The 13,581-nt window shown below is 37.9% G+C and overlaps 1 protein-coding gene across 2 annotated transcripts in view; it reads left to right on the top strand.

The window, feature by feature from the left end:
- The first annotated feature begins 1,169 nt into the window (after positions 1-1,169).
- Positions 1,170-13,581, top strand: part of LOC117407335 (protocadherin-17-like) — a 45,141-nt gene continuing 32,729 nt past the window's right edge. For both annotated transcript variants that reach the window (XM_059029369.1, XM_059029368.1), the window contains exons 1-2: positions 1,170-1,696; positions 2,514-5,229. In XM_059029369.1, the coding sequence (XP_058885352.1) occupies positions 2,746-5,229 (2,484 nt within the window). In that variant the 5' untranslated portion in view covers positions 1,170-1,696; positions 2,514-2,745. The remainder of the gene's footprint in view (positions 1,697-2,513; positions 5,230-13,581) is intronic.

Below are 13,581 nucleotides of genomic sequence, written 5' to 3'. Positions count from 1 at the left end.
AGGTCGACAGTTGTTATGCTTCCGACAGCAACAAAAAAGCTACAGTATATTAAAAAATAGTTATTTCAAAACAGGTCGTAGTTGACTATCTTATTTAAATTAGTAAACTCAGTGTGCAGTAATTCATTCGTGGGCTGTCTTTTTTCAGGCCATTATTGTCAAACTGTTAGTTTGCTCATCCCGTAATGAAACAGCGTGCGATAATCTTTCCAGGCAGAAGGTTTCAGCACTAAGACTATGAGCAGGACTGATGTATCCGGGTCGTGGAACACTGGCTTTATTTATTATTAAATGTACTATATACGCCTACAACTTGCATAGTAAACACAGCGATAGCCTAAATCCACGGGGATTCGTTTTGTAAATACAGATATTCACATCTTTATCTACTCATAAGAATATAAGCTACCCATGCCTGTCTTTTCCAGATGTAAACACACTTCAATTATTTGCTTGCAGGCGTGGGAGGCGGGTGATGTGGTACATTGGTAAACTCTGTAAATAGTAGTTTCATGAAAACAAAATGTTTAATGTTAGCAGTGGCAATATGAAAGTAAATCCAGTTTGTTTATACTCGATAAACAAGAAAGTCTGCTATGCCAGTTGCTGCACCGGAGAAGGACGCTGGTGTACCTGCTCCCTCAGTGAGCACAACAGCAGACAGTATGACAGTTTAAGAGTTAACAAAACAAAACAAAACAAACATGCTTACATACAAAAATAAGGAAATGCATAAATAAAATATGCTAACACTGATGACTTGCAGCTGATACATTACATCAGCGTGCACTTCGTTTGTATCGGTATATAGAAAGACAAAAAGTAAAAGAATTGCAACACTATTTTGTTTCACGTCCTAGCTATTGCGAGACATACTTAGAATTAGTACTATGTCTCAGCGAGTCAGGATTTGAAAGTTAATCGAAACGAAGCAGAGCATAGTTGTGACTGGAGCAAGGAATTCTACGATCGCTCTTCTATTACTCTTTCAAACGAACTGCTATAATCACATACTCTCTGAACTGATTGTCTAAACCCCGCCCCTCAACGCTCCAGCTGGAAACTTCATTGGAGGAGAACCCGGAGGCAGGTTCTGTCTCCGTGTTACTCATTGGTTGGCAGGAGATCAGTAACAATGTTTAACGCACTGTGAGGTGAACAGAGTTAGTCAGTGAGAGGCACTGAGAGAGCTGGAGGAGTGTGGTGTTAAATAATTGTCATAGCGTCTCCAACTGTTGATGTGACACACGGATTATACTCAAATCATTTTGACTCACGAATGGTGCAATCTACACAAATTGGATCCCTGACTACATATGCTATATAATATATGTTGGACTAATTAAGAAGTGAAGGACTAGAGTTGTTTTATTTACCCTGCATCAATGCAGCACGCAAGCCAAGACATTAACGGCTGATCACAATGTTAATATCCATTCTGGATCTGTATTTTCCAGCTGTATCTTCACACTCTAATAGGCATTCTTCAGCGGAATTGTGTGACTCACTGAAGACACCGTGAGCCGAGGCAAGCTATTGCATTATAATCAACTGAGAGAAATTGAGAGCTCCGCTCATTGGTATTACCAGGAGCACTTTGTGTTAACGCCGAGTCTTGTGGCGTTTCAGATTCTGCAAAGATATAAGGATAAATGAAGAGAGAACATTGATGCTGTTTGGATCGAAACATATCTGCGTGAGTGTCTTAAGTCATTTAATAGAAAAAACAAAACCTTGTTATACATTTACTTAAAAACAGGACAAAACAAAGTGGATTTATTGCTGGAATGTGTTGCAATTTGAGTTAAAAACGACTTAGCCAGTACAGTCCAAGTGGATGCAACAGCTTATTCAGTTGAAGGAGCCCTTGGCTTTTCTGAGCCATCGAATTCAAAATTAATCTATCCATACACGCATGTGATATTGTGTAGCTGTTTTGTGTAGATGTTTCGTTACAAACTGTTTACCCATCGTATGTTAAGAAAGCTAGAGTACTAGCATTGCCATTATGTAACTCAATCTGGATGTCGCTTTAAAAAAGACAAACCGAGATGGCCACAGAACAGCGTTTTGAATGCAGTACTAATTAAGCTACTATAAATGTACATTTTAATTTTTTGCAGTTTATAAGAAATGTGATTGCGGTTTATTCGTTTTTATGTTCTATTGTCTTACTTGATAGCATTCCTTTGGCTGCATTTGTACAGTCTAAATAAATACAAAATTTAGCAGACAAGTGTTGTGTACTATACCGGTCAAGACTGATCAACCTGCTGCTTTTCAGTCATGGAGAATATCACACACATCCCCGAATCAGGGCGCCGGTTTGAATATATTGCATTAAGAATTACTGGCGGTAAATGCAGTGCACTGTAAACCAATAATAACAATTTGTATCTATTTAAATGAAAATAGTCCCTCTCGTTAAACCAGCAACCACTGACTAATATATTGCTTGTTACTGTATTTCATCTACTGATCGGGGAATCTTTGGTTTTTCTTTTGTATTTCAGAAGGACACAAATACCACAGCAATTTCTTCTGGACCCTGCAAAGTGGCATCCTGTAGGAACAAGGCTGTTTCTGGGCGTTCGGTGGAACAAGAAGACATTTCATTTGAATTCTAGCGCTGTACAACACCATCGTTTATAAAAAATGTACGAATGATCATTTTGTTGCAAATATCAACAGGTTTAAAACGACAACAACAATCTGAATAATAATCAGCGCGCACTTGGTAAGGGGATGTACCTTTCTATTTTCTGTTTCTTGCTGCTCTGGGCTCAAGCCCTGACACTGAAAAACCTGAATTATTCCGTCCCAGAGGAACAAGGGCCCGGGACTGTGATTGGGAACATTGCCAAAGATGCCAGGCTTGCATCTGGAGAGCGAAACAGGAAATCCAACTTTCGGGTTTTAGAAAATTCAGCCCCACATCTGCTGGATGTGGATCCTGAAAGCGGACTGCTGTATACTAAGCAGCGGATCGATAGGGAAACACTGTGCAGGCGAAACCCCAAGTGCCAGCTCTCTTTAGAAGTGTTTGCCAACGATAAAGAGATCTGCATGATTAAAGTGGAAATTCAGGATATAAACGATAATTCGCCCAGTTTCCCTTCAGAGCAGATCGATATTGACATTTCTGAGAACGCAGCACCGGGGACACGCTTCCCAATTGCCAGCGCACACGACGCCGACTCGGGGGAAAACGGGTTAAAAACATACCAGATCACCCGAGACGATTATAATATATTTTCATTGGACGTAAAATCCAGAGGAGACGGGACTAAATTCCCTGAATTAGTTGTTCAGAGACCTTTAGACAGGGAGGAACAGAGCCATCACACACTTGTATTAACAGCATTGGATGGTGGAGAACATCCCAGATCAGGGACTGTGCAAATAAATGTTAAAGTTATTGATTCTAATGACAATAGTCCATTGTTTGACCAGCCCTCTTATATTGTAGAAATACCTGAAAATGCCCCTTCCGGTACTGTAGTGATAGATTTAAATGCTACAGACCCAGATGAAGGCACCAATGGACAGGTAGTTTATTCTTTTAGTGGTTATGCACCAGATAGGATCCGTGAGCTTTTCTCTATTGACTCTAAAACAGGTGTTATAAAGGTTCAGGGTGAAATAGACTATGAGGAAAGTGGGATTATTGAGATTGATGTCCAGGCTAAGGATTTAGGACCCAACCCCATTCCTGCCCACTGTAAAGTAACTGTCAAAGTAATTGATAAAAATGACAATTGGCCCTCCATTGGTTTTGTGTCTGTCCGCCAGGGGGCCATCAGTGAGTCTGCGCCCACAGGCACTGTTATTGCCCTGGTAAGGGTTACTGATAAGGATTCAGGGAGAAACGGACAGCTCCAGTGCAGAGTGCTGGGCAATGTGCCTTTCAAACTGGAGGAAAACTATGATAATTTTTACACCGTAATTACCGATAGACCTTTAGACCGAGAGGTTCAGGATGAATACAATGTGACGATAGTGGCCAAAGACAATGGAATCCCTCCCCTCAATTCAACCAAATCTTTTACAGTTAAAATCTTAGATGAAAATGACAATGCCCCACGTTTTACCAAACCAGTTTACCTTCTGCAGGTGCCTGAGAATAACATCCCTGGGGAGTATTTGGGGTCAGTTTTGGCACATGATCCAGATTTGGGTCAGAATGGCACTGTATCTTATTCTATTTTACCATCGCATGTAGGAGATGTGTCCATCTACACATATGTGTCTGTGAACCCCACAAACGGAGCCATTTACGCGTTACGATCCTTTAACTATGAGCAAACCAAGTTTTTTGAGTTTAAAGTCCTAGCAAAGGATTCGGGATCTCCTCATTTGGAAAGCAATGCAACAGTACGGGTTAGTGTTTTAGATGTAAATGATAATGCTCCAGTTATTGTCTTACCTCTCCTACAGAATGACACTGCTGAAATTCATGTCCCCCGAAATGTTGGAGTAGGATATATTCTAACCACAGTAAGGGCAGTTGACAATGACTATGGAGAAAGTGGCCGGCTAACTTATGAGATTACAGATGGGAATGAAGAGCACTTATTTGAGATGGACTCCGTCACTGGTGAAGTGAGAACAGTGCATCCTTTCTGGGAAGAAGTTACCCCAGTTGCAGAGCTAATAATAAAGGTGACAGACCATGGAAAACCAAAACTTTCTGCGGTGTCAAAACTGATAATCAAGGCTTACACTGGCTCTCCGCCTGAAGGGGAGCCCCGAATAAACGAGGAGCAGCGTCACTGGGACATGTCTTTGCCTTTGATTGTCACTTTGAGCATCGTCTCCATCATCCTCCTTGCAGCCATGATCACCATAGCTGTAAAGTGCAAAAGAGAAAACAAAGAGATCAGAACTTACAACTGCCGGATTGCCGAGTATTCTCATCCACAGCTAGGCAAGAGCAAGAAGAAAAAGATTAATAAGAACGACATCATGCTGGTGCAAAGCGAGGTTGAGGAGAGGGATGCCATGAATGTGATGAATGTGGTTAGCAGCCCCTCCCTCGCCACTTCCCCCATGTATTTTGATTACCAGACTAGATTGCCCCTGAGTTCCCCCAGGTCAGAGGTTATGTACCTGAAACCCACCTCTAACAACCTGACTGTTCCTCAAGGACATGCTGGCTGTCACACCAGCTTCACAGGACCGGTGACAAATACAACGGAAACACCAGTTAATAGGATGTCAATAATTCAGGTAGGAAACCCAATTTATATCCATCTGTCTTGTAGACGCAATGTGCTGCCTCAGTTCAGCACATTGCGTCTTGTTCCAGTTGAATATGTAAACATTATGGAAGGTAATGGTACAGTTTGGAAAGGATTGTCTGCTGCTAAATGTAGTGCCAAGAAGGGTTGACATACTGGGTTGTTGTTGTTTTTTCTTTCTCTCTGAAACCTGGGCTTTTGTGCATTCACAAGGTTATGCTTGTAATTTTTGTCTTACATTGGGTCATTTATGTGTTAATTTAGTCTTTGATAAATATTACAATGAAAACATTGAGCAGATTAGAACTTAGTGTTAACTTCTGTGTATTGTGTTTTGTTAAATTGTGTTTTAAAATATCCTTTGTCAGAATGAGCTTGCTTGTTCAGTACCCTCATTTCCATATAAAAGCAATACAAATGTAGTGAGTAGAATCAGGTTCATGTAAACAGCAGAGGTAAATGCAAATCTTTTGAAGAGAGAGGTATGTGTTTTAAATGAAGTACCATTTTCAGGATATAAGGCCTCAGGTACTGTAGTTATAGTCAAGAGGAAAAATGATGCTGTAGTTTTGCTTGTTTGAAAGGGAAAAGTTATATTTAAATAGCAGTATTTAAAAAAAATAACTATGAGTAGTATAGGGAAAAAAACACAACAGAATCGCCTAGTTGCATGTTGAGTTCTATTTTCACTTAGCACACTGCCTGGAGTCTGGCGTCTGATGAACGACCCCCATTGCATTTTTCACACATGCTTTTAAGGGATGGTGTGTGTGGGGGGGGGGTTGGAAATCCTGGCCTGTGATTGGTTAAAACCTCATCATCGGATTGAACTATTGACCTGATATTACTATTATTTATTTTTTAGCAGACACCCTTATCCAGGGCGACTTACAATTGTTACAAGATATCACTTTTTTTTTTTTTTTTTTTTTTACATACAATTACCCATTTATACAGTTGGGTTTTTACTGGAGTAATCTAGGTAAAGTACCATGCTCAAGGGCACAGCAGCAGTGTCCCCAACTGGGGATTGAACCCACAACCTTCCGGTCAAGAGTCCAGAGCCCTAACCACTACTCCACACCCGCCGGGCAATAGTCTTTCGTTCAAATCACTGTCCATCCCGCCCCTTTTCAAAAACATTCTCTGTTATGATTTATATACTTAGTTTAAACAAAATATATAGTCAATATTTATTTATATATGCTGTATCAGCTATTTAAACAAAATATATAAAGTCATATTTACTATCCAACCTTGCCTCACTTATTTTCTTGACTGATTCATATATTAAATATGTACTGCAGACTCAAACAAAGTGGAAAATTAAATGCCCTTCGGGAAGATTATAATGCGGCTTCGGTCATTATAGCCCCCTGTCGGTAACAATAGTCCCTCGGGTCAGTAATTTTCCACTATAGCCCTCTCCAGTCCATATTTACTACGTATATCTATATCTATATCTATATATATATATATATATATATATATATATATATATATATATATATATATACATTTTAGGAAGAAGCATTACTAAATGTGTAAGAACACACTGTAAACAATACGGTATTGTGCTTAGACACTGCAGGGGTATACTTGTTCTCCACATCCCAAGTTAATACTTCTTTGTGAGGAGCTAGTCCACTAAGCCCCTGACAACTACTGCATATCTGTTGTGCTAAGCCTGATTTAAGCAATTCGAAATCTGTCATGTCAGACAAGGCTAAAGTCTTACTTAAACACTGTATACTAGGTACAGTTTACTAATCATATTCAACCTGCTATATTACTGGTAGTAATCTAGAAAAATATAGGCAAGTTTCTGTTTCTGTAATGTAATAATTCCAACTATTACATGACAAAGTTAGAAGGTGAGAAGAACCTTTAGGGAACCACAAACATGTTAACTAGAAACTGCAGAGCAAGGATCACATTCCTGCCACAGAAAGAACACTAAAATAAGTCGTCTTTCAGGAATAAGTCAGATACTTTAAAATGTCAGTCTGCGTTTAACTTTCTGGTAATTCCTTTTTAATAACGTTTGTTTTTCTGCTTTAAAATCTCTTGACTGAGTGTGTTTTATCTTTTTTTCTGTTTAGATAACTAATTAAAATGCATGCAAGCTAGCTTTAGAACTTGGATTAGAGTTTGCATGTCTGTCCATTAATTACGCTTTTTTTTTAAATAACTGAATCAAAAGAAAATAAATAGAAAACTGTCCTTTAACATTAGTATTGTTAGCATTTGGATGAGATGAAGCTCAAGCTCCTAAGCAAACAAAAATGCAAAAGATGGGTGTGATTGAACTGATGAAAGACCACTATAAGTCAGTTACTCGTGATTTTAAGGTCTTCTCTCATTATGTGGGTAACAAAACATAATCTTTAGCATACCAGCATGGATTCCCATCATATAATGAACATGTGTATTCTATTATTTACAAGAAGCAATACAGGAAGATACCCTGTATCGCATTTCTGATGGAAAAAAAACAACCGCTTTCTCCCCTGTGCTGAAGTGGGTAACCTAAATCTGAGCTGAGTGGTTATTGGAATATTGCAGGAAACAAAGGCAGAATTCCCTTTATTGATCTGACGTGGCTGTATCTTTCATTAAGTGCAGAAACAGACCTCTGTCACAAGGTCACCTTAAGCCTTTTATGAGTCTAGCACCACACGCAATAATACTGAAGCAATAATTTCATTTTATTTCATTTTTGGCTCTAAGTAAGTCTCTGCAGGAAAACTGCTAAATGCAAAATCCTACGAGGAGCATCAGCATAGGAAAACAAAGACTATAATTTGATTTGAATAAGAAGATTGATGGCACATAATGATACTTAATTCAACTTAAAAGCGTTAAATCGTATTACTTACATCTCAAGACAGGTTAACATGAAGCTAGTCTGCTATTCCTCAAGATAGTGAGCCCTGTATATGTAATGTGTAAAGTGAATGACTATTTACTTTAACACACTTTAGACTTTAAAGGAGCAGTAACATCATTTTGTTGCTCTTTCATTTGTTGTGTTTTAGCTGTTTTAAATGTGTGTGTGTGGTTTTTTTAGTTGTGTACTGCATTGTAAATAATGCTTGCAACAAAATGGAGGTTCCACACATGTAAGAAATCATTAAAGCTGTCTGTTCCTGATTTTAATTAAATATTATGGCACTGCCATGTCTGTACTTTAGTTTGGCTATGATGGCGCCATACTTTTTGATTTAATCCAGCCTCAATGATCAATTGCAGATAAGTTTCAAAAAAGGTATAGGCTATAGAGGCTTTATCACTTAATATTAAACTAATGTAAACAAATGCCCATTATTTAACCTTGACTGTTTCTTAAATATAAAACTCAATCTTAAAAACATTATAACAACATATACACATCTGTTGAAGGTGTAGATTAATTTCATTACTAGGAAAGATTGTTACCTGTCCTTATGGGACTCACAATGGTACGATACAAATAAATATGACAGACATGTTTATTATCATCCTTTTAAGACTATACCTTTAAGATTTGAACCTTACAAAAAAAAAAAAACTTTCTTCCGTCACCAAACACTTCCCCCTTTCCCTAAAACCCTTCAAGCCATGAAACTGGCAGTGTAATCTCTCTGACTCATCTGCATACCATACAAGCTTCTGAACAATATCCTGTGCATTCTCCTCTAGGTGGAGACAGTCTACCTCATGCATGGCACAATTTGGTCTGTGTTAATACTTGGTACCAGTGCACAGACATTGTGTACGGTGCCATTGTTCTTTTAGTAAGAGCTAGTTTAATCAGACAGTTTATTTCACCACCTCGGAGCACGTGACACCAGTTGGAATGAGCCACAGGGTTTCTAACCTGTTTTGCTTCTTCCACAGTTCTTGTTTGTTTAACCTGTTTTGCCTCTTCCACAGTTCTCGTTTGTTTAACCTGTTTTGCAGAACTTGGAGACAAAGACAGGGAATATGTAACCCTCTTTATGTGTTTAGAAATGATTTAACCAGCATAACCTAACTGAAATACGACTCTCCTATTATGTGGGGTTCTGCTGCCTCTATTGCATCAAGCAGGCTGGGCTGAGGTACAGGGAGGTCAATCGACTCTCTGAAGTTCACACAGTCAGGCAGGGCAGTAATTCACTCGAGGGGCTCGGCTCACATCATCTATAAAGGTCAATAGCACCCTGAGAGTGAGTGACAGCCTTGAATCGCAGGTATGCGCTCCCTCCAATCCATTATTTTATATTGCGCTTTTAGAAATGGAGGAACTCGTGTATGATTTCATAAAATTGTGAAAAAAAGGTGCATTAGTTTTAATCTAGGAGGCATTATTGAATTAATCTCCCTGTCTTAATCAATTGGTATAGGTAACATCCACCAGCTCAAATCAACTTGGCATAAGTAGGTATGTATTAGTTATTTGTTCATTTATTTATTTATTTAATCATATTACAGTATCACTTTCTCAGTGCCATACTGCTATACACACAGAAAAGGCTATTTTACAGGGATAATTTTTTAACATTACATTTTGATCGATAAAATGTTGGAAATCATTCTCAGTTAGCTCGCGCTGCCATTTTCTATCAGCATTTCAATGAACTCTCCCGTGGCTGTATCACTAAATTGACCATTTTGTCAGATGTGGGAGTCTGGCTCTCTGGTGGGTGATATATCAGCAGTATATTTTCAGAAATAAAAAGTAGGCTCTGTGCTTCATTGAAATAATACTACTCTTTGGGTGTGCAGACGCAGAGGCATGGGTCGTTCTGGCCGTGAACCTACTGAGAAGGAAAAAAAAAAAAGCTGCCGCGTTATTTTTGGTTAAAAATCTGTTTTTATTCTGTTGTAAATTCTAAATATGTAGAAAACACAGCAGACTGTCTGTCACAGATTCTCTGTTATATTTGTGTGACAGTCTCACATTTGTCTGTTCTAGCACCAGTGATACTGTGTTTACTGGTGTTGTAGTTACCCATGCAGTTACATTGCATTGAAACAACACCCACACTTTACTGAGCACCTAGAATAACAGCACTTGATTTGTTCGGCAAATAAAAAGGTAGTTTAAGAGTTCATGTGATCATTTTGTATGACAAAAAATGCTTTTAATTGGGCTTTAAGACTGTCCAAACACACAATGGAGTACAATGCTACACAAACTAGGCTACATTCTTTAAAGGAATGTCGTTTCTCTTGTTTTTTCAAACTCAATGGGGTCTATTCATAAAGGGTTAACGCCTGTCAAAATGAGAAAACAATAGTATGCAATCGGATTTCATGGCAGTTGCTATTCATAAGAGATAATTCAGATGCGTCGTTAAGCCCCAAGGATTTTCGTCTATGAAGGCATGTTTTTAACGAGTTGAGAGAAAGGTTAACGATTACCTCATTAGCATAAAGTTTTCATTGTTCCTGAGCGTCAACCTGCTATTGATAAGAGTGAACGACAGCAAAATGCTGTTGATAACTAAGAGTTATTGAGCGCTTTCTAAAGTCAAGTCTAAACTAACGACAGCCTCAGCAGACTATTTTTTTAAAGATCTATTTTATTATTACACTTGCTCTGTTATACAGTTTGACATACACGTGATTAACACTGCCTATATTGAAAAAAAATATAACAAAAATCTGTAGCTTTATATAAAGAAAAATGTTTAATATAAATATATACTCCCACAAGAACACATTCTCTGGCATAATCATTTTAAAACAGCGCTGTGAAGCGGAGAGCAGGTGAGAGTCTGAGAATAGACAGTTATTTTATTATTATTATTTCTTTTGCCGTGATCCATGGCTGACAGCGGTCCTTTTCTGTGTATTTATTTTACCTGCGTTCACAATAAACAGTTTGGACGAACACCGCCTGTGTGAACCTGTTTATTTTCATGGAGCGTTACAATATAAAGTATACCAGTGCTGCTGATGCAGTCGGTGGGAAATTTGTGCTTGCTTGGTATTGCAAAAAACACTGATCGAGCCTCAGTGCGAGCCTCAGTGCGAGCCTCAGTGCGAGCCCCAGTGCGAGCCTCAGTGCGAGCCCCAGTGCGAGCCTCAGTGCGAGCCTCGATCAGTGTTCGAACGGAATTTGGTTTTTTTCGTGCACCACAAAACAATGCATTTTGTGTACAGTGTGAAATACGGTGTGCAACTTTCACTGATTCAAAACATAAACACGCCCTGATTGATAATAATAATAATAATAATAATAATAATAATAATAATAATAATAATAATAATAATAATAGTTGAGAATTTGTAAGATTAACATTTAAAGTTTTCTAAAAGTTTTCAAAATTCCCAACTATTATTATTATTATTATTATTATTATTATTATTATTATTATTATTATTGGAATTACAGTATTATTCAAACGTCCTCCTACAGTGCTTTTGTTTATTTATTTTTTGTTTTTTTTTGGTCCTGCAGTTAATAATGGAAATCTTATGTTTGTGTATGGAAATGTGTTTACCAGCCAAACAAAACAAAAATACAAAGTATTTATTTAAAAAAAAAATCATTTTTTTCCTAAATTACGACACGTCCTGAATTTTGGCAGACGTGATAGGGGCATCGGAATCAGGTTTTGCAAACTGCCCGTGACTGGCAGCCGCAGACTCGGGATTCGGTAGTAGGCTACTGTCCATTTTTCTTTTTGCAACAGCTACCGATGCCACCCAGGGAACATTAATAATGCTGATGATGTCATCAGAAAGAAGCAGATATTCATTCTTAGTTTCTTTTGTTAGTTTTAAACAAAATTTGTTTTATTACTGCAGTCGGCAAGTACTTTTATGAATAGGTCCCAAAATGCCTGTACTGCCCTAATTATTAATAGAACATCATATTAGTGTTATTTATTATTGGCATGTCTTTGAACAAGAAACCCATATCTACATGTCTAATACTTATTAAATCGCGCTGTCATCACTCTCCAATCTGAGCTCTGTATTCCCAAGTGAGTGACTTTCATTTCTCTGCGCAGATGCTTCTGCCTGTACAAAACCACACAGGTCTCATTCTTTTAAAAGAAGAATACTATAACAATATTTACTATGTGCAGGAAGAAAGGAAACTATTCATTAAATCTGCAAATACAGCTTGTCATTACCATACCCATTAACATTTCCCATGACGATTAGTAGGTAGCATTTTCCATTGTTTTCCATTGCCAAATCAGAAATACTTCTGTGTTATTATTTTTGTTTTATATATTACTGTACAATGAATGCTTTGGTGCTGAAACATTGTTTGCAGAAATTGCTTAGGGGCCATGCAAAATTATCTGCATTTTCTGAAAGCGTACAAAAAAGTGCGCTGGGAGGGAGAGGTCGCAGTGCAGTGTGTGCTAATTGATAAAAAAAAAAAAAAAGAAAAAAAAGAAAATGATGACATTTTTATGTAGCTTGAAATATTCACATGCCTTACTGCAAAAGAACTGTAGCCACCAGAGATGTCATTTTTGTCACAGTTCCTGATATTTGACTTTTGGTTGAGAAAAGGATCCTCTAATGTTAACACGTTTCCTTTGCAGCTCAAGAGAAAGCACAAAAAGCACTGAAGTGACAGCAAGCTCTGCTTATTTTTCTCATATGTTGAAAACTTTAGTTTGAATGACAAATGGTACATAAATGTTTTTATTTATTAGTGTATTTCCCCAGTTTGCATATATGTGCACAATTCATTCAAATATAATACATACAATAATAATATGTCTAAAACCTGTTTCTCATACAATACACCGTACTAAGCAAAAAGCTTCTTTTAAAGTAAAAAAATATATAAATACAGGAAGCAATGTACGTTTGCTGTAATTCATGATAATTTTGGACGACCCCTTAACATTTTACAGTACTATAAGACCACGTCTTCAATTTTTATTTGCAACACAATGATTTATCATCACTGCATGTTGAATGACTATTCTGCTGGTGGCACTGGTCTTTCCTGTAGGCAAAACTATGGGATAACGTACCCATGTCTGATTTGCAATAGCAATTTGTTTCCTGCTAGGATTTACCTGCCCCCAAAGACATGCAGCCTGCTATAAAGACATGCTGATCCACTGAGTTATACCTACCTGGGGATCAGACCGCAACTATCCCAGCCCATAAGTAATTTGGTCGTTTTAAACTCACATTATCCAAGTGTTGACAACCTATTCCTGTTGGCTATTTCACAGAGCTTTGAATATTTAATAAGAAACTCATTTCTGCATTGTGAGTCATACTGTGTTGGTCCTTATTGTGTAAAGAAATCCTTGGTGACAGCAGGCAGGGTAAATAGATTACCTGGATTGCTTTAGGAGCATTGTTTGTGAAACAAAAGGTATTACGTTTC

This window comes from Acipenser ruthenus, chromosome 8, assembly GCF_902713425.1.
Source record: "Acipenser ruthenus chromosome 8, fAciRut3.2 maternal haplotype, whole genome shotgun sequence".
NCBI classification, from domain to species: domain Eukaryota; kingdom Metazoa; phylum Chordata; class Actinopteri; order Acipenseriformes; family Acipenseridae; genus Acipenser; species Acipenser ruthenus.
The sequence above is the reverse complement of the archived record's forward strand: the minus strand, read 5'-3'. Positions and strand labels throughout refer to the sequence as shown.